Source organism: Solanum stenotomum, chromosome 7 (genome assembly GCF_019186545.1).
Source record: "Solanum stenotomum isolate F172 chromosome 7, ASM1918654v1, whole genome shotgun sequence".
Classification (NCBI taxonomy): domain Eukaryota; kingdom Viridiplantae; phylum Streptophyta; class Magnoliopsida; order Solanales; family Solanaceae; genus Solanum; species Solanum stenotomum.
This window is the reverse complement of record NC_064288.1, coordinates 14,271,478-14,293,747: the sequence shown is the minus strand read 5'-3', so window position 1 is coordinate 14,293,747 and position 22,270 is coordinate 14,271,478. Positions and strand designations below refer to the sequence as shown.

Below are 22,270 nucleotides of genomic sequence, written 5' to 3'. Positions count from 1 at the left end.
TATAGAATTTCATTACCTTCATCATAATGGAGTTCCGCTGCATAATTGTTGTAATTTTGAAAAGGGGATGGTAGATTGGAGGTGATTATTGATGTTCAATTTATAATTTGTAAGTAATTTCATTTTGATTTAACAATGATTTGATGATATTAACGGTGGAGATGGTATTATAATAGTGACATGATGAAGACTACTCATGAGGATTGAGGAAGATGGCGGCTACGTCGAGGAATTCTGGTGATGGTAGCTAGAAGGGTCGAAGAAGAGCAAAGGAGGGTAATAAAGAAAGAAAAAGAAAGAGAAAAAAGAAAAAAGAAAGAGGAAATGAAGTAAATAAAATAAGAAAAAAAACAATAATGAAAATAAAGATTAAAAATTAAAATTTAACATGTGGCAGATAGTAATTGGTGCGTGATTGCACTTCCTTTCTTGCAATTGAGGGTGGCTGGATAATGGGATATTTACAACACTTTAAAATTGTTTAAGGGGGGTACTAGGACCCCCGCAAAGTTGAAGTGTCTTCTTAAAAAACAGGTCTTACTTTAATGGAGTAATTATGCATTTTCTCATAAATAAATGCAATACATATCAATACAATATTTAAAATGTGAGTTCTTTAACATTTACTAATTGAAAAGGCGGCAATTATATCACCACATGACGTTTGTGATCTTAATTTAATATATTATTTATTGATTTCTATGTGGTTTTTAATTCTTTGTATTTTGAACAATTTATAAATTGCATACATATTAAAACTACAACTTGTAATTTTTATGTGTAAATGTAGATGATTTATTCAATTTCACTATTGTTTACCATCTTTTTGGTTTTAAAGTAGATGGTCTATCTATTCTAAATTGAAAATTAACGTTTTTTAAGTGATTAATTTATTAAGATAATAATTATTTACCCTTGAATAATTCAAGTGAGAAAATAGCAAACATGACAACAAAATTGTTTCTCCTAGCTAGTTAGAAGGTCATAAAAAATAATATTGTCCCGACAATTATATACCTTGATCGATTACATAAAATAGAAAATCTCATAATAATGCAAGGGTATAATTGGAAAGAATCTTTTTGTAGAGTTTTAATCCAAACACAAGATGAGGTCAAAAGCAATGAACCAAACACTTAATAAAAAAATATACCCTACATTACTAATCCCAGCACTATTAATCCCTACATTACTAATCCATGCGTTATTTTTTTTCTACCAAACGGCCCCTTATTGTCTTCTGGTCTTTCTTTATGCTCTTGTCTATGTACGTACTGTCGTACTCTCCGTTTTTTACTTGGTCAGCTAGACTCTATATTAAAAATAAATATTTTATTTTTCTAGAGTTTTTTTTTTCTATTCATGCTACCATTTTCTCAAAGAGTGTCAAGTCAACAACGATTAAGTAATATAAATCACATGGAGTACTAATTGATACACCTCAACTCCTAATGAAATATTTCAATTATACACTTTCAATTAAAATTTCAACCATTGATCATATTTTCATTCGCCTATCAGTTAATTAAATTAAACTAATACACATTAACCTCAACCAGAAAGTGTCTAAAGTTTAACTGAACTGCATGATAGACAAGTGAAAACATACTTAAAAACAATAATTTGAACTAAAAATTTCTAATTGGAACACCTCATTAGAAATTGAAATGTTGTATTTAAACATAATATAATTAGTGTTTGAAGAAACATTCTTGCAAGTATAAAGAGGTTGATTATGTATTATGCCTTTGTATTATCCTAGATGCTAGGAATAGTTATTGATCATCCACCTCATGTTAGAGCATCATTATGTCTTTGCAGCTTTGGTGCTAAATCAAAAAAACACTCTCCTTCTGACCACATTTAATCATTGCTCTATTAAATAAAAATGCAGGAACCACTCTTATCAGACAAAACTGATCATGAATCTCATTCCCACTTAATCCAAAAAACCTTCAAGAGAAACTGGGACAGACCATGGAAAAGCTGATAATGATAAAGAAAAGTAGTCTTTGGTAAGAGTACAAGAAAGAAAATAAAAGGTACTGCATACAGAATCACATATCCCCAAAATTGGAATTACAACAATATGAAACTAGCCTGAAGATTCTGGTAGCACCAGTTAAGCAGCAGCACCAGCTCCACTCTTGCCTTTCTTCTTCTGTAGTTTCTTCATGTAGAACTCGAGCTCTTTTCCCTCCAAAATGTACCTATCAGTTTTCAATTAAAGCATAACGGAAAATCAAAATATTGAACATTATTCTTATGAAGCACGAAGCAAAGTATTGAGCATAAAAGCTTACCCATCACATCTGCCACATTGACCAGGGCGGGAAGAGATGCAGGCCAAAAGCCTACCACCACCAAATTGCTCTTCAAGGTGAGGATCAAGTGTACGATCCTTTTGACGATTCTCAATTTTCCTCTGAACATGGTTGCTCTTCTTAGTTTCCTCGGCAGCAGCAGCAGCAGCAGCAGCACCTTCTCCTTCCTGTATCAGCCAAGAATAAGAAGTATCAGAATATATTGGAAGAATTCATTCAGCACTTGCAAATCATTTGGCATGTACACACTGAGACAGTGTCATCAGAGTTGATAAATCGTAGTCATCACAAATAATTAACTCAAACAATTACTAATTAAGATGAATGGTATGTGTTTCGAGTACCTCCGTAGTTTCCTTCTTAGCGGGCCCCTTCTTCTTCCTACCAATGTCAGCACCATAATGCTGGAGGTACCATTGTTTAAATGGTGCAGCATCAACTTGAATAATTGCACTCTTGACCAGTGTTTGTGTACGAACAAGTTCATTGTTTGAGGCATTATAAACCACATCAAGGATACGAGTTTTACGCGTGACTGCCTCACTACCCCATGAGTAATTTCCTGTATCCAATCTCAGTGCCCTCCACTTTACATTACCACCACGCACACGAATTCGTCTGACTGTCTTGTTATTTGAGAGCTTTGTATTAGCAGGCTGGCGGCCAAGTTCATACCTTCAAAGAATTCAGGAAATGATTAGATTCAGAGAATGCAGCCAAAATACAGTGATTTACATTATAGTTTATCCATATAATATTCAAATGATAAAAGCTTGGTTTAACACATCATTCTGCAGGTTACAGGAAGACGACTTATCCAACCATCATTTTCCAAACAGACTATATGTTCATCTTCTGCAACTTGTTTTACTCAAGCTACATTATACAGATTATCTGTAGGAACTGATTTACTTCCATTTCACTAGATCAAATTAATTGAAATATCCTAGAATAATTCAATTGTAGTATGATTTGTAGCCTTTTTTGTAAAGTTGATTTGTAGTTTTTCTGGACATATAGCCGTTTGGCCATGAGATTTATCCACTTTTTCCGGAACATTTTAACTTTATTTCAAAAACAGTGTTTGGTTATAAAATTTACAAACCCAACTTGAAGTTATATTCTAAATTGGATAAGTGTTCCAAACCAGTTTTCGAACTCCATCATCATAAATTCCAAATAAAGTGCTCACTTCTCTACTTTGTAAAAAGTATAATCAAACACAACTCCCTCTTCAATTCCAACTTCATAAATTCCATATAAAGTAAAAAAAATATTTGAAATGTATGGCCAGGTATCGTCCCACACAGAAAGAAAGAGCGCAGAGCCCCAGCCCGACCTGAAGTTCAGCTAACAATGCCTACTTATAGTCTATCAAATCATTAAGATTTACAGAAAGTTAAGTCCCGTTACAGTTGATTAAATCATTTTTGCTATTTGGATTCTCTTATTAGGTTCTCTTTTGCAAATACATAATTATTTCTCCTATAAATAAAATAGAATCTAGTACCACAACTGATACACAGATTAGCAGATTTATAATGCAAAGGCTAGTTAGTTCCACCATGAAAAGGTAGAGCACCGGATTCCTAGGTTGGAAAAGCTATAAAGAAATCACTGTGGACCTCGACAAGTTTATTATCAATTCTTAATGAATAATTCAGCCAGAGGCGTATCGAGGGGTTCAAAAAGATAAGTAAGCTCGGTAATAGTATTCACAAATAAGCAGGTCGGGCGGGTCATATATGGACGGGTCGGATCAGATATAAGCAACTAAATAAAATTCAACTCCACCGCAACACGAACAATAAAACCAAGGAAGTATGTGTTTGACATAATATTAAAATGAGTGCGAGAGAATGCATTTTTTTTTAGTGTTAATTATGGGTCTTGTCTCCGTCAAAGTTGCATATATACGTCACTCAATTTTTTGAAATTAGGAATACTTCCGAATCCAATCCTATTTAGTTAATCTCACTTGTAATTATATTGTTCCTTAATCAAATATAAATTAAACCTTTGACTTAAGATGAGTGTGAGAAAATGTATTTTTAAAATTTTAATTATGAAAACTTAAAACAGTTATAAGCTTTACTTAATTTTATAAAAGTAGAAAAGAAATTTATTTTCTAATACCCAGTAAAATGTCTATACGGATGTTTCATTTATTTAGAAATTAAAATGAAAATCTGGAAAACAAAACATTGTTACCCAGCTCGAACCTGCAAAGCCGCGTACATTTCTATGAAATCTTGAACCCCCATTACCACTGAACCAAGCCCTTGGCTTATGCTGAGGGGTTCATCAGTAAGTACATACATGTGAATCAAAAAAATTTTCGAATGAACCCTAGACTCCATGTAGGTCCGCCCCTGGTTTCAGCTACTATTACGATAATTAAAATTTCCTTGTTCTTACAGATGAAATAAAAGAGCACAGCAATAGGGGATATTCTCGTATAAAATTTACGAGTCTCGTAGGAAAGACACTTCTTAATTAGGAAAAAAAAGCCAAGTTATAATCCATTCAAGTTATAGGCTTCAAATGGCTGTTTAAAATCATCAACTCATTCTCAGGTCAAATCATGAATCCATGAATATAAAGTTACTGGTGAAAACCAATTCTAACCTACAACCTAACATATAAACTAATCAACAATTATTTTAGGATCCATTTCAGTAGCAGAAGTGGCTGACAACGGAAAATTGCTAAATAAAATAAGCAGACAGAGAGATACATAGAATGGAGACAGGAAACACAACAGACAAAGACTATGACTTACTTTCGCTTCTTCCTCCACGCTTTCTTCTTGCCACCAGTGGCACGCCTCTTGTGCATAGAGTCTCGTGAGATACCTTATATCCATTTTATACAAAAAAAAATGGCATACTAATTAATAAAACTAGACAAAGAGAAGATAAAATGAATCTACAGAGATGGGGAGAGAGAGAAAATGGAGAACTTTGATATGCATACCCATGGTTGCTGAAAGCTTAGCCGCGAAGAGGCAGACTACAGCACTTCTCTTTCACTTTGTAGGGAGCGAGAACCACACCAAAACCCTACTTTTACTATGGCTTCTGCCTTCCAATCTTGGGCCTTACATTCATTCTCATTCGTTGCCTTGCCATAATAGTCCGTTCGTTTGGCCCAACTTTCAAAAGAAAAAGTAAAAATTAGGCAAATGACAAGTATAAGAAAGAAATTACTTCCTTTTCCTACTCTTTCATTAACTACCAAAAATCTCTTTTTTTAGTGTTTTTCGGATACATAATATAGCAGTGTGGATACTTAATATAGCAACGCAGATACTTTAATTAATAACGGGCGGATACTTAAATTATTAAGTTGTTAGCAGCACAGATACTTAATTAACGGGCGGATGCATAATATAGCAGCGCGGATACTTTAATTAATAACAGGCGGATACTTAAATTATTAAGTTGTTAGCAACACGGATACTTAATTAACAGGCGGATGCATAATATAGCAGCGCAAATACTTTAATTAATAACGGGCGGATACTTAAACTAATAAAGTATCCAGTTAAGTTGAATTGGGGGGAAAATAAGGGATTTTTGTATTTTAATAAAAGAATAGGGAAATATTGAGAATAGGTAAAGAAGTGTTGTGTATTTAAGTAATTTTTCCAAAGAAAAATGGAATTATCTAACCATATAAATATGGGAAACTATAGGAACTACATCTAGAGTATATTATTTAATATAATTATAGTTTTGATTATTTTTATTATGTGGCTATAGTTTCGCGAAATTTTGCTATTCGGTTTTCTAATTGTATAAATCCAGAATTTGTATAATTCAGTTCCTGAATATATAAATTCAAAATATGAATATGCTTACCCTAGCTATTTGTATATTATTTATGAAAAATTATAATAAATTACTATGTTTGTATATTGACAAACGAAATATAAAACGGAGTTCTGAAAAATTTCTAAATGTATAAATACAGAATATATATATACTTACTTTGTTTGTATATTTGCAAGCAAAATATACAAACCACCGCCTCCATAGCAAAATGGAATTATAGTTATATAGGACAATTACCGAAACTATAGCAATATAGTCTTATTATGTCTATTTTATCTTTGCTATTTCTGGAATTTTCTCTATAAATATTTCTATCATAAATACTAGTTTACTTTATAATTTGAAATAATTATATATTATCTCATTATTTAATAATTATACTAGACTTCAAGTTAGATACACCAATACTTCAAATTTTCCTCTTGCTTTCTCCTTCTCTCTCGCTCTCTCTCCCCTCTTTCTTCTCTCTTCCTATCACTCGATCTCTCCTTCTCTTTATGTTGTCCCCCACCTTCCACTCTTATTTCTTTCTCTATGCACGATACGTTGAAGAATGTATTAGTGTATTTTTCTTATATTAAATACATGTATATTTGATACTAGTTATACACGTAGTTTTGATACGAAATATATTTTGAAACACAAATACATAGGGAGAGAGGCGAGCGAGAGAGGAGAGTGGGGGTGAGAGATTCAACAATATTTTGATACCAGATACTTTTATAGGCAGAGAGGCGAGCGATCAAAACAGAGAGTGCATCTTAGATACATGTGAATCAGGCTTGCATATAATATATCTAGAACAAATTATATTTAATTTGAGTCGCATGTATCCTATATACATGTATCTAAGTGAGCTAGATATATCTATCTGGCGGGGAGAATGCAAAATTTCCTCATGAACTTGTCCCAAAAAAATCAGTTATACGCTTAACTATCACAATGACTTATTACACACCTTTAATACCACCTTGAGACATGTAACACCACTCCACAATATGTGGTGTATTATACTCGCTACCACATCAGCGCCATAAATCATATTTTTTATATCTTTTTTTATTATTAATTGACTTTTCTTTTGTTTAACTCTATTTTATGATATACCGATATGATCCGAGCTCTTGAGATTGAAATAAATTTGGTGCGGATCGCGAAATTTTGGTGATCTATTTTTTCTGAAAAAGAGTAATCGGGCTTCTTTGAAGTAATAAGACTATTCAAATCACAATATTCGTGGAGAAAGAATTGTAATAAATGTAAAGAAGAGACATTTTTTACCCAATAGCGAAGAGTTTGAACCAAGATTTCCAAATGAACGGGGTAGGATATTAGTATATCTAATACATAATTTAGATGTGAAAAATTGCCCTCTAAAAAAGGAAATGCAGAATGAATTGATCGTAAATTATGAGATTTGAAAATTTTTTGCCTTCGATAGAAGATAAAGAAGATATTAATCGTAGATAAAACAGAATTTTCATAATACATGCAAATCCCTCTGGTATCATTTGAGAATACAAACTCTTGTTGTACCCCAAAAACTGGTTTTTGTTAGATTGATTAGTAGAAATATGAAAATGATTTTGTTGATACATTTAAGTAATTAAATGTTTCACAATTAGGAAACTAAATTTATACTTGCTAAATAATTATTAAAATTTTCTAGTAATTATATCTTCTTCATCGCTAAATCACACCCACTTTATCTCTTATTTCACCTGCAAAATTATGTCCAGACACCTTCGTTGTTGATTCTTTGTTCTTCACTGTCACTATATCACCTTCAATTCTTTAATCCAGTTGAACTAAAGTTCAATTCTTTAAAAATTTTAGGTAGATATCTTTATGGGTTTTGAAGAAAATCAAGATTCAAAATGGGGAGTAAATGAACATCACGATGGTGTTATGCCCACCACCCCCACCCCCTTCCTCTGAGCTTCGTATGCCTAAACATCATAGTTCCAAATTTTCAAAGGTTAGTAAAAAAGAAAGATTGAATTTTTATTAGTATTTTTAATTTATTTGAAATAATCTTACAAAAAAATTAGCCCAAATTGTGAATAAAAAAAGTTGTATTTTAAGGTTGTTATGAAAAATTAAGAATGAAGAAGAAGAGGATAATAGGTGGGGTGTGAAGAAGAAGGGATGATGGGGTGTGAAGAAGAAGAGATGGGTATGTGGGTTGTAAGGAGAATTTTGATCTTTTGCTTTTCTGACCCACACACTTTTATTTTTATCCCACATCAGTTTTAGGGGGTAAATAAAATTCAATTTTAAGTAGTAAATGTGTGTAATAAGTAGTCTTGATAATTTAAACGTCTAACTTTTCAGGAAAGGTTCGTAGGTGGAGGGGGTGGGGGAATCTATGCCTTTTCCTTATCTGATGAAGAAAAAGTAGTATGGAAGCTAGTTTCCTAAATTGATGTGAGCACATGTATTTAGAAACTAAGCTAATAGAATTTATGATGTTTGTGCTATTTCAAAAAATGAGTAATCTTGAAGATGATGTCACTAACATAGTAAGGGCATTCTTTTGCGGGCAACAACTTCCTAGATTCATTACTCATACTAACTTGGTACTTATCCCAAAGAAATAAAAAGTTAAAAGCTTTGTGGACCTAAGACCAATTAGTTTGAGCACTTTCATGAACAAAATAGTATCCAGATTACTCATGAGAGAATAACAAGGTGGCTTCCAATGATTATCTCCAAGAACCAACCGAAATTTGTGAAGGAGAGAAGCATCACAAAGAATGTCTTATTAGCCCAAAAAATTATCCGAGATAGTAAGAAAAGGAACAAGTATCATAATGTTGTGGTAAAACTGAACATGAAAAAGGTGTGTGATCGAATGTTTTGAATTTTTCTAACAAAGGTGTTGCAAAAGTTTGGATTCTCAGAGGTTATTATTGACATAGTTTTGAGGCTCATTTCAAATAAATGGTACTCGGTTCTAGTAAATGGAAGATCATAAGGTTTTTTCACTTCAATGAGAGGACTAAAACAAGGTGATCCCATATCACCCACTTTGTTTATCATTGCAGTTGTAAGTGCTTACAAGAGGGCTGAACAAACTACATGAAGATGAGAGGTATAGAGGATATGGAATGCCAATATGGATTTCAGAGATTAATCATTTGTCATATGCTGCTGATGATACAATTTTGTTTGGGTCTAGAGATAGATACTCAGTTATAAAAATGATGTGGGTGCTTAGGAGGTTTCAAAAGGTGTCTGATCAAATAATAAACATAGAGAAGAGTTTTTTTTATCTACATGAAGAAACACCTCTAGCAATGGGAATCAGATTGAGAAAACTCACATGTATAAAAATGGTTATGGAAAAGAGTATATTACAGCATTTCTAATTCGTGAATTTATAATGATCGTCGTGTTCTGCATATTGGATCTTCTACTATTCTATGTTCTTCCCGAAAGTGGAACCTTCCTTTTTACATACTTAGGATGTCATGTTTATTATGGGAAGAAGAACAAGGTACACTATGAAGATATACTGAGGAAGGTAGCAAAGAAAATCATGTGATGGCAAAATAGATTTTTATCCTATGTGGGACGATATGTGATAATCGTACATGTTCTGCAGTCTATGCCAGTGTATATCTATCAGCCAGGAACCCTACCAGAGGTTCATAGAACAAATGCACCAAGTTTTTGCCAAGTTATTTTTGGTGCAGAATAAGGGGAGAAAAGGAAAAACACTGGATTGTGTGGGAGGATATGTGCTTACCCAAGATAAAAGGGAGAGTGGGTTTTAGATCACTCCATGAAGTAACTAAAGCCCTATTTAGCAAGATTTGGTGGAGATTAAGGGTCTCAATAGGATCATTATGGAGCACATTTACATGGCACAAATATTGTAAAAGGCAACACCCAATTATTGCGGGGGGAGGGGGCAGAAAGGCCTCACATGCATGGAAAAAAATGGTGGAGGTAAAGGATGAGACAAAACATGAGATATGATGGCAAATCAAATCAGAAAACTCTAATTTTTTATTTGATAACTGGACTAAACAAGGAGTATTATACTTCACTAAGGATGTCAGGGGGAGATGGAAGATATTGAAGTTAAAAGCTGCATCAAAAATAGGGAATGAAATAAAGAAAAACTACTAGGCATGATATTAGAAGAAATGACAAAGTTCATAGTGCAAAAGATCAACACTAACATGGAATCTGGAGAAAGTGATGCCTAATACCAGTGGTAATTTCTTAGTAAAGTCTACATATGAACTAGTGAGGAAAAAAGACTACGACAGGAATGGTTGGACAACATTTGGTTGAAATGTATATCTTTCAAAATCAGCTTTTTCAATGGAGTGTATGGAAAGGAAGGATTGTCACTGAAGACAACCTGAGGGAGATAAGGGTTTCATTGGACTGAAGATGCTACTATTGTGAAAACTATGCACAAGAGACTATGTCCCACCTATTTCTAATAGCTCATTAGCTCAAAGGCTATGAAGATTTTTTTCTTCTTATGCAGGAATTAGCATGAAAGGAGATTAACTACAACAATTGATAAAAAGGTGGTGAAATGAACTAGCCCCAACTAAATTAAGATACATATACAGGGTCATCCATACTCTGTTAATGTGGGAGTTATGAAAAAGAAGAAATAATAGAAGACATGGAAAAGAAGTGAGATATGAATATCTACTACAACAAACAATGGTATCCATACATCGCTTTCAAATTGAAATACACATGGATTGAGATACCAAAAGAGTAGGAGCAAATAGTAGTAAAGCTACTGAAATACAAATCAGAAATTCATTGGTTGACAATAAGATGGGAAATATCAGAGCAAGGGTGGATGATGTGCCATACTGATGGAGCTAGTAAGGAAAATTCGGGGGAGCATTCATATGCCTTCTGCATCAGAAATGCAAATGGAGATCTTATTAGTGCAGAGGCTCGATGTATAGGAATTGCTACAAATATAGAGGCAGAAGCTACTGTAATCCTATTGACATTGAGGAGACGCCGGGATCTTAATTTACATAATATAATTCTTGAAACTGACTCACTCAGTTTAAGAAAGATTATTATGGATGATTCTATGGTAGTTGGCAGTTCAGATTGAAGAAATAAGACAATCACAAGTTACAGTTAAACATGCATTTAGAGAGGCAAATCAACTTGCAGACAAGCTAGAAAATGTAGCATTAGATCAACAGTTTACCCTAATTAATGCTAACAATTTTTTTACTGCTACTAGTAAAATGTTGAAAACTGCTAAACAATGACAAAGCACAAATTTCTAATTTAAGAATTAGAGCCCGGAGAATAAACAACAACATGCAATGATGCAGAAAGATTACCAAAGCAAGTTCATGTCTCACAGTTATGATATTTTCATCAACTACTTTAGCCATTTACGAGGCTTAATAAATGTGAGAAATTTAAGCTATCTAGCCTATGCTATGTCAGCTTACAAAAAGGAGTCACCAGCAAAAGTGGTGGGCTAGGGTCGAATATGGACTGGGAAAATGGATCTTGAGGAGGAGTTGTAAAGGAGGAAGCGTCTGAGCATCACGAATATCTCCATCACTACCTCAGCTGCAAATATTTGATCGCCAAAGGACCAAGAGAAGCAACATAACATAAAGGAAAGGTGAAGATGATTACTTACAAAGAGTTCACTCAACTAAGTTTTATGATTAGGCACCTCTGTCGAACCCAAAAAGATCCCATGGTATCCACCAGACAACAACGTCAGTACAAAAGAGAAAAGAAAGATGAAAAGAATAGTCCAGCTAGAAAGGAGAAAGGAGAGAAAGTATTGGGATGGGCTGATTTTTTGCTTTTATTTGGTTTTTGTTGGACTCACTTGAGTGCATTTTTGTACAAATTCATTCATGACTAAAAAGGTCATGGTTAACTCTCAATCCAAACTCTCTCAGTGCATGTTAGCTTAACGTGCGCTTCCATGGGAATGAGAGCTCAGATTCCTACTTAAAAGGCTATTAAAGCTTAGGAAAGCATGAAGCAGATGAATCACCTACAGAAAAGGAAGGGTAATAAAGGGAATCAGAGGACAAAAGGAAACCAGGTCGAGATTTCTCAAAACCTAACTTCTTGGGAGGGAGTGTAATAGGGATGAATTACCAACGCATTTGGATATTGAAACAGCAATTGCATCAAAATCTAATGAAAAAGTGAAGACTAAGGCGAATGAAACAGTAAGTAGCCCAAAATCGATACTAAAGGAGTGGAATGAGGCAATATACTCCCCAAACATATCTGCAAGGAAGTCATGGGCAAATGAAATGGAATCTAAAAATGAGGTGAGACGAAAACCCTCGATTTGAGACAATTTCGACATCACAAAAACATCCAATGCAAGTTTCAAGCTGGACTTTGTTTCTCCCATCACTCAGGGTCAGATACCTGTGTGTGAAATAGATCTGGAAGATATTACATCTGAAATTGATTATTGGAAGAATACAGTGGTTTGTTATGTACTTGGAGCCCATCCACCATTTGCAGTGCTAAATGGATATATTCAAAGGCAGTGGGGAAAGTTTGGAATCAATAATGTCTCTATGTTGAAGAACGGGATAGTGTTGGTAAGGTTTGATATTCTTGAGGGAAAGAGTGAGGTCTTTGATGAGTCCACAAATTGAACTCATTTAGAGCTATATTTTGATAGAATTAGTGTCCTCAAATGCATATTCTATCTCAATATCTAATGAAAACCCTTAAGTTTCAGGTATTTGGAGTTTGAGGGAAAGCATGAACACTACTTAGCAAAAAAGGAACAAAGGCAGCTGAAAGAACGAAGAAATGAAGATCTGAGAATCGCCGAACTCATTCGGCAAGTCGCTAAAAGATCTTACCCTTGCCTTTTGTTCCAGTATGTTGAACCCTGAAAGAAAAGATCAAATCGACGGCGAAAATGAGCAGTCGACGTGTCCCCGAGCAATTCCGCGAAATAGTACTATGTCGCCCAATGATCCAAAACACGACAATGTTGAAGGATAGAGCAAGACGACGATCAAACCTACCAAAGGGCGAATCGCCGAGTTGATCGGCAATCTCGACTAACGACGCCGAATGATCTGCTGCAACACAGATTTTTGAAACTATAAATACTCATTGAGAGTTGTAACTTAAGATGAGATTTTTTAATATATAATTTTTAACATAGATTTTGAGTTCTAAGTTTGGAGAGGGTTTTGAAGAACTTGAAGATTCAAAGGGTTTCAACTCCAACAATTTGGGTTTGGGTACATCTTGGATTCTTCACTCTTGACTTGTTTTGCGACTAAAATCTTCATACCCATTTGAATACAAACTCATTTTGGTATAAATTTCTCTCTCTTTTACATGTCTAGCTAAAACCTCAATTCTTGGGGTGTGATTTTGTGACTATGAATTAAATTAATTATTGGGTCTTGCTTGCTGATAGTTTATTTGTTGTTTAGATGTGATTTCGTTTAGTAGTTGTGTTGGAACTTAATGAAATTGTAGTTGCAAATACGATTTCACCTTTGTGTTTTCGGCTTGCGAGAGAGAGAGAGGTCGTAAAACTAAGACTACTAAATTGATGGTCGGTGAGAGTGGGTCAACATGAGGTTCAGCTCGAGAGAGTGAACCCTAGTCCTTATCCCACATACTCAGCTCGAGAGAGTGTGTGGGCTAAGGCAAAGGTTGTTCTTCATGCAGCAAGTGGGTGTACGAGAGGAACCCATTTGATTCGGGGTAAGTTGTTCGAGAGAAAGCTTACCCCCACTATAGTCTAGCCTAGTCACAAATATTCAACGAAATTACTATCAAAAGCATGTACCCAACGATCTTGTCACACCCGTACTCCTAACACATCCCAAGAATCCCCTCTCCTTGATTAGTACTCTTTGCATTTTTGTTGTTTTTACTTACTTGTGACAAACCCGATTGATAATTGACACTTGTGTCATCCCTTAGATTTAACATGTTTATATTCGATAATGTTTTTAGCTATGACTAATTAGAACTTGATTTTATTTTTCTATTAATTCTCAAGCCACTCCGGGGGACTCGACTCCAACAGTTGGTTGGGTTACTATACTATTGTACAATCGTAAACACTTGCATTGAAGTTGTGTCTTGATTATGCAAACATCTGTTTTGCAAGGTGGGATATACCACTTTGATAATAAGTCTTTCATAGTTAAGGCTTGGCATGAAGAGATGGAGTTTACGTGTGAGGAGTTGTACACAGTACTAATTTGGGTGAAACTTCCTAGACTGGATATTAAATATTGGGGGCCTAAAGGATTGAGCATTATTGGAAGCCTAATTGGGAAGCCGCTAATGGTGGATAGGAAACTGAGCGGAAAATAAGTCTAAACTTTGCTCGATTACTGATTGAAGTTGAAGTAGATACTGAGTTGCCAGATATGGTGTATTTCAAGAATGAGAAAGGTCTGCTCATTGAACAAAAAATCCACTATGATTGGAAAACTATGTTGTGTAAGCACTATAAAAAGTATGGACACTCTGAAACAAAATGTAGGAAGAAGAATGTTACAATGAAAAAAGTGTAGAAAGGGGAGGCAGCACCCCAGATATGCCTGATGTGGACAAAGGAGAATAATGAAATGCAAATGGTTGCTAGTCCTGAGGGACTGAAGGAAAGGGAGCACACTAAACAAACGAGGTGGATTACTCCAACACATCATAACAAATCTAAGCAGAGAAAGGAGAATGTGCTACAGTTGAATCTTTTTAATATTTTGGGCGAAGGAAGTACTAGTGAAATGGCACACAATAGTCCAGTACTGCATGAGGGGGGCAATGTATTGTCTAGGAAGTGGATAATATACTTTGTTGGAATGTTAGGGGTTTGAATGCCCATAACAAGCAAAGGGAGGTGGAAATCCTCGGTAAAAAAAAGAAAATATAGGTCTGGTAGCTTTACTAAAAGCGAAAGTGAAGTCAAATAAAGTGGAGCAGGTAGCAAAAAAAGATGTTTGAAGGGTGGAATTATATTACAAATCTGGACTATCATTATAATGGTAGAATAGTGTTGTTATGGAGATCTGATTACTATCAAATAAACAAGATTACTAGAGATGCACAGAGTTTAACATGTGGTGTTAAGGATATAGTTGCTCAAATAGAGTTTTACTTAACAACTGTATATGCCTTTAATACTAGAGAGGAGATAAGAATGCTATGGAACCACTTGGAGAGTATTAGTATAGGGAGTAATACCTCATGGCTGATACTTGGAGATTTCAACTCAATTTTGCAACTAGATGACAGAATTGGTGGCAACCCTATCAGCTTAGGGGAGGTGGCAGATTTTTAGGCATTGTATTGAAGCATGTGAATTGATAGAATTACCATATGGTGGAAATAGATACACATGGAATGATAAGCATGGAGAGAACAAAATTTTCTCAAAAATTGATTGGGCTTTTGTAAATAAGGAGTGGATAGACATTATGTCAGTGTATAAGGTTAATTTTCTTATAGAGGGTATTAGTGACCATTGTCCATTGAAATTGGCTAAGGAGGGAAGACCCAACATGCCAAATCGAGCTTTCAAATTTTGTAATGTTTGGGCCAAACATCCAAAGTTTATGGATATTGTGCAACGAGGATGGAAAATTCAAAGTGAAGGGTTAAGATGTTCCAAGTAGTAAAAAGCCTTAAGGGTTTAAAAAAGAGTTTCTAGGAGCTTAATAGAGAGCATTTTCGAAATATACTCATTGAAGCAGAGGAGGATAGGGTGGCATTGGCAGAAGTACAAAAATGGTTGCACCAAAATCCATCTGATATAGCACTTTAGGAACAAGAGAAATAGAAGTGTCAGCGATTCAGGAAATCCTCATATTTGGCTGAAGCTTTTCTGCAACAGAGAAGCAAAGCAAATTGGATAAAGTTGGGGGATGATAATACAAGGTATTTTTATTCCATCATAAATCATAAAAGGCTACAACAAGCTACTAACCAAATCAGAGATAAGGAATGAAAAATGCAAACAGAGAACACAAGTATTGCGAAGATGTTTGTTGAATACTATGAGGAGTTGTTGGGGAAAAAGGAGAGGTATAGAATCAAAGCTTTTGGTAGTTTTTTAAAAAATGGACATATGCTCACAATTCCACAACAATTGGAGTTGATCAGGCCATATGTAGAAAAGGAGGTCAAGCAAGCTATGTTTAGTATTGATGTGAACAAGAGCCTTGGTCTGAATAGGTATGGGAGTGGTTTCTTCAGAGATGATTGGAGTGTGGTGGGGAAGGTGTGATTCAGGCAGTTTTAGAGTTCCTAGAGAGTGGTAAATTGTTGAGACAAATCAATGCAACGATCATAGCCCTGATTCCCAAGATAGCAGTTCCAGAGTATGCGAGCCAATTCAAGCCAATCTCATGTTGTAATGTGATTTATAGGTGTGTTTCTAAAGTATTGTGTTCAAGACTAAAAAAGGTGCTCCCTATTTTGATTAGTGAAACACAAGCAGCTTTGTGGAAGGTAGATCCCTGATACACAATGTTTTAATCTGTCATGATCTACTTCGACATTATAATAGGAAGACCTCTGCTATATGTCTTATGAAGATTGATCTTAGGAAGGCTTATGACATTGTGAGTTGGGATTTTATTAAGGAAGCATTGAGAGGTTTTGGATTTCCTGAAACCTTCACTAGAATGGTAATGGTATGTGTTACAACTACAAAATTCTCTGTAAAGGTGAATGGTGAAGGACATGGATACTTTGAAGGACAGAGGGGCCTCAGGCAGGGGGACCCCATATCTCCTCTTTTGTTTGTTATCGTTATAGAGTATCTGTCAAGAGTGCTAAATAAAATGAGCACGCTGCCCGACTTCCAATTTCATTCAATGTGTAAAAAGGAATAAACTAACTCATTTAATCTTTGCAGATGATCTTATGATTTTCTGTAAAGGAAATTTAAGTTCAGTCTCGAGAGTTATGGAGGCACTTCATCATTTTAGTGAGGTAACAAGATTGGTGGCAAATTTGGACAAATCTAACATTTTCATAGTTGGAGTGGAAGATGCTGTAAAACAAATCATTCTTGCTAAAACTGGTTTCTCACTGGGCTGCTTACCAATCAAGTATTTGGGACTACCACTCACTTCAAAGAAATGGAACAAAATGGATTGTCAGCAAATGGTGGATAAAATTACAAACAGAATTAAAGAAGTCTACTCTAAACACCTCTCTTATGCTGGAAGATTACAAGTTATAATGGATGTGTTGTTCTCTATGTATAACTTCTGGGGGGCAATGTTCGTACTGCCCCAGAGTGTTCTGAAAGAAATTGACGGGAAATGTAGAATTTTTTATGGGGAGCTATGGAAGGCAAAAGGAAAGTAACATTAGTCAAGTGGTCCAAAGTATGTATGCCAAAGAAGTATGGAGGCCTAACTATCAAGGGATGTTGCAATTGGAATATAGCATTAGTGGGGAAATTATTATGGCAGCTAGCAAGCAAGAAGGATATTCTGTGGGTCAAATGAGTAAATGGAGTTTATATGAAATCGAATGGAAACATATGGGATCACTGTCCACAAGCTGATTGTAGCTGGTATTGGAAGAAACTAAACTCTTTGAAGGTTCAAATGGCATGTTGGTATCAAAGAGGGAGGTACACACTCACACCAACAGGGGACTATTTTGTTTTGCAGAGCTACCAAGCTATACTGGGAGAGCTGCCTAAGATGAAGGAAGTTGATCTAGTGTGGAGTTCAATCTTGATGCCCAAACAAAGGATTATAATATGGTTGGCTTACCAAGAGATATTGCTTACGAAGGAAAGATTAATGCGGTTAAACATTTCCATTGACACTACTAAGTGTTGTTTATGTAACGAGGATAAATAAGAGACACAATTGCACCTTTTCAAAGAGTGTGGTTGGATAACAGAAATACAACGCAGATTAAGTAGGTGGTTAGGGATAACAATACAATGTGCAGGGGTTTGTAACACACTCCAATGGATCAAGAAAAGAAGGTGGAAGTAGTTCCAAAAGGAGATAGTAGCAACAGTGTGGGGGGCAATGATTTACTACACTTGGCAAACAAGGAATAAGAAAAAATTTCAACAAACAAATATACGACCTGAGGTTGTCATCACACAAATACGGAGGGAAATATGCCAAAGAATTTACATTCTGAGAGATGCAAAGAGAGCTCATAGATGTCAGGTTTTTATTTCAAAGATTTGTAATTAGATATATGTTTTTTTCCTGAGACCTAGTGATTTGAGGCACCCTTCCTAGAAGGTGGCTGAAAACACTAGGGGCTCTTTAGGTTGTAAATATTCGTGGTGGTATGGTAATATTTCACATTTTATTACCAAAAAAAAAGGTCATGGTCGAGAAATGACCAAAAAAAAGAGTAATCTTGAAGAGTAATAATTATGTTTGACTAATTAATTTATTTTTAAAAAAATTAATACTAGATTAACAAGTTATGCTTAATCAAGCTTTAAAATGTGTATAGGAAGAAGTTAGTATTGTTTTCAACTTTTGAAACATAACTTTTGATAAAGCTTAAAAATACTTACTTTTTATTAAAAGTTTGATCAAACACTTTAACTCTTTAATAACTATTTTTTTATAAAATAAATAAAAAAAGATATTTTTAACTTTCCAAAAACTTAGCCATATAAATTATAAATCCCTGATATCAAAATGAATTCAGTTGACAAATAACTACTTCCTGGACTGCTTATTAAGTGCTACTCATCATTTCAAAATTATTCAAAACTACTGAATTTGTCCGCGCTTCCCGCGAAGTGAATGGTTGTTTTATAAATTTGTTATTAATTAAAAAATTAAAACTTATTTTTACTACTATAGTTATTTTAAGGGTTTTTTAATATTATAAACTATTATTGATGAAAATTTATCATTTTGCTAATTCCTTTCTACTTCGAAGAGGTAAAGTAAAAATTTAAATTTGATCAATTTTGAACTTTAGTCTTTTATGTTATTGAATTCTAAATTAGTTATGTGTATTTATTCAATGAAATTTATAGAGATCAAAGTTATTTGATTGACCGAACACACTACTTTGTCCCTACTTTCACAGAAACAAAGAATATAGAATGGACAGAAGTATTGATCAATAACAATAATAATAATGTCATGAAAAAAATAAAAAATAATAATAATAAATATATATATATATATATATATATAAAGCTAGATAAAAAAAGAAGTGATGTGGCACCTCTCAATGGCCAAGGATCTTATTTATCTTTTTTTGTGGTTTTTTGACATTTTTTATAATTATTCTCAATTATTTTATTTTATAAAATCATCTTCTAAATTCATACCTCTTCAATTACATAAATTCAAATCTTAATTATTTAGTAATATATATAACTCCTAACCTTTCATATTCATAACCTTCATATTATTTAATATATAAATTTATAACTCCTTAAAATGACACTTATAAAAACTTATCTTGAGACATGTATGATGATTATTTCATTTTCATTTTTCTTATTCTTCATCTTTTGTTTCTTTGGTTGGTCATTTTTTTTATCTTCTTTGATCTTATTTTGCAGGAGAGATATGTATAATGAAGAATGTTTTACATAGTTGAATTTTACGAGGTAAAATGTTATAATTATCACTTTTTTCTATTGTAATTATATATTTAATATTATTTTTTTGGATTCTAGATGATACAAAACATGAGCTTTTTTTAAGAAAATGATGTGATTTTTTTCTCTTTGGCATCTCTTTGTGGTTTCTCAGATTCTTTTTTTTTTTTTTACTTATTTTTGTAGTTTCTAAAGAATCTGATTATTTTTACTCTCTTCTTCTCTTTGTAGGTTTTGAAGAATTGATTATGTTGTGTTAAGAGCATGGTCCTTCTTTCCTCTTCAACTCATAATTGAATATTCTTTAAAGTTTTTACTTGATTAGTTAACTTTATATTTATGTATTTTGTTGTTGTTGTTGTTGTTGTTGTTGTTGTGTTATTGTAAGGTTAACTTATCGTGTTTTCAAGTCAAGATATTTTTGAAAAAAAAGAGTAGAAAAGGGAGTTAACATACATATACATGCATGCTACTCAAGAAAGTATGTACATAATTTTATAGTTATGCAGTGGCGGATCTATGAAGGGTTGTGGGGGTGCCACGCCACCCCCGAACTTCGACGGAAACTCTATATATACATAGGTATATATATATATATATATATATATATATATATAATATTTATATAAATATAAAGCGTGTCACCCACGGAACAAAATTGGCTTGTGGTGCCACAGTAGGAGGACAACTTTAGAAGGTTGATGTTGCGGGTTTGAATCCCATTTGGCACCCACGGACTCTAAATCCTAGATCCGCCACTGTAGTTATGTGGATCAATTTTTATTAATGTAATGATAGAACATGAGAATGTAAAGTTGATTTGTAATTTTCAAGATACCGTTTAATTCATAGAAAATTTGATTATTAATATGTAACTTTGCAAATCTTCGTATTTTGTTTATTATTATTATTACTGGTAGAAGTTTTCAAGTTTTGAGATTTTTAGAGATCACTATTATGATTTGTTGGGTCCGAATGCAAAATGTGAAAGTATTTGGTTATGATAAAAATAATTTAGTAAAACTATTTGTCTCTCTCAATCTACTTACTTTACCAACATATAACTTATATTGAAGAAAAGTGATAATGACACTTTTTTTTTGGCCAAGAATCATATTTATCTTCTTTTTGTTCTCATTTTCTTGATAATTTTTTTTGTTTATATATTTCTTATTATTGTACAAAAATAAATATGTCAATTACTATTCCTTTATTGATTCATATTCTGTAATAGAAAATTTTAATTGCCTTTTATTTTTCTTACTTTCATGACATTTGATGATTATATAACTTCTAAATTATATTAATATAGTCATGTTCATAAAATTATTTGATATTTAATTATCTTTATTTCCCTACTTTCATGATTTTTAATGATCACAAATCCTAAATTATGTTAAAAGTCATGTTCATGATATTTCATATTGTTATTTTATAATTAGAGGCATTATAAAATTTTAATATAAAAATAATAAAACTTAGATGTATACTAAAATTAGAGATCATATATATATATATACTAAAAATAATTTATTTTTAACTCTCTTATTGATTAAGAAAAAAAATTAAATTTCGTCATTTAGTTCTCCTAATAACAAATTTATGTTTAAAGTGTTAAAGAAAAGTCATATATATAATTAATCTTTTTTTGGGTGAATTGCATATAAACATTTCTATTATTATTACGTAATAATTAAAAATGACCAGCTCCAAAATTGTATCATATAAACAATTAAAAGAATATAGTTGATACCTCAATGAAAAATATGAAAGAAGAAAAAAAGAAAAAGATAAATCTAATATTATATGTTATTGCACTTTCCATCCAAACAAACTATATACATATATTTTATAAAAAGTGTAAGCATATAATTTAATTTATTAGAAATGATGAACATTTATTTTCTAATCGGTTAAGGAAGAGAGTGGATGTTTCACTTTTCAGGTTTTATTGACATAATAAAGCAAGACTAATGTGGAATTAATATATAGTACACAAATTAATAAATAAAAAAGGGAAAAACTAAACACAATAGCGATAAAAGCCAAAAAACAGGAGATTTTTTTTTTTTTTAAAGTTACTACCCCGTTCATCTCTTCCTTTTAACCTGTATTCTTAAAAACTTCTTCATTAACCCCACCCCGGAAAACGACCAATAAGATGTCCTGTGAATGTTGCGGACGTTTTTAAGGCCTTATAAATATCCTAGGAATTTACAGGTTAATCCATCGTTGTTATTAAGAATTTAAAAGTCTAACCATATACTAAGGGTAGTTTTTCAAATATATTTACATACTTAACATTAATTTAAAACAAACAAACATAATTTACATATATTTTTAGGGAAAATACAGGAACCATAAAGACTTACATGACTTAGACCGAGAGAGGTTTCCCTTTCGGGAACCCCGACTGACTCTTACACACTTAAACAAAACTTTTTTACGAGCTGGATATTACAAGAGGGATTTTTAGGAGTTGTTAGATTGAGTAAGGGAGATGGTTTTTCTGA

The 22,270-nt window shown here is 33.3% G+C and overlaps 3 protein-coding genes across 5 annotated transcripts in view; all 3 read right to left on the bottom strand.

The window, feature by feature from the left end:
• The window catches only part of LOC125870580 (peptidyl-prolyl cis-trans isomerase FKBP15-1-like), a 1,082,853-nt gene that overhangs the window by 971,675 nt on the left and 88,908 nt on the right, over positions 1–22,270 (bottom strand). The gene's annotated exons all lie outside the window — the stretch shown is intronic.
• LOC125870566 (U-box domain-containing protein 9) overlaps positions 1–22,270 on the bottom strand; it is an 841,044-nt gene that overhangs the window by 743,114 nt on the left and 75,660 nt on the right. The gene's annotated exons all lie outside the window — the stretch shown is intronic.
• LOC125870576 (40S ribosomal protein S8-like) lies at positions 1,979–5,457 on the bottom strand. Its single transcript, XM_049551039.1, has 5 exons — positions 5,301–5,457; positions 5,107–5,179; positions 2,669–2,999; positions 2,304–2,491; positions 1,979–2,210 (listed from the first exon to the last, which is right to left on the bottom strand). The coding sequence occupies exons 1-5, from the start codon at positions 5,302–5,304 to the stop codon at positions 2,123–2,125; spliced, it is 684 nt and encodes a 227-aa protein (XP_049406996.1). The 5' UTR covers positions 5,305–5,457; the 3' UTR covers positions 1,979–2,122.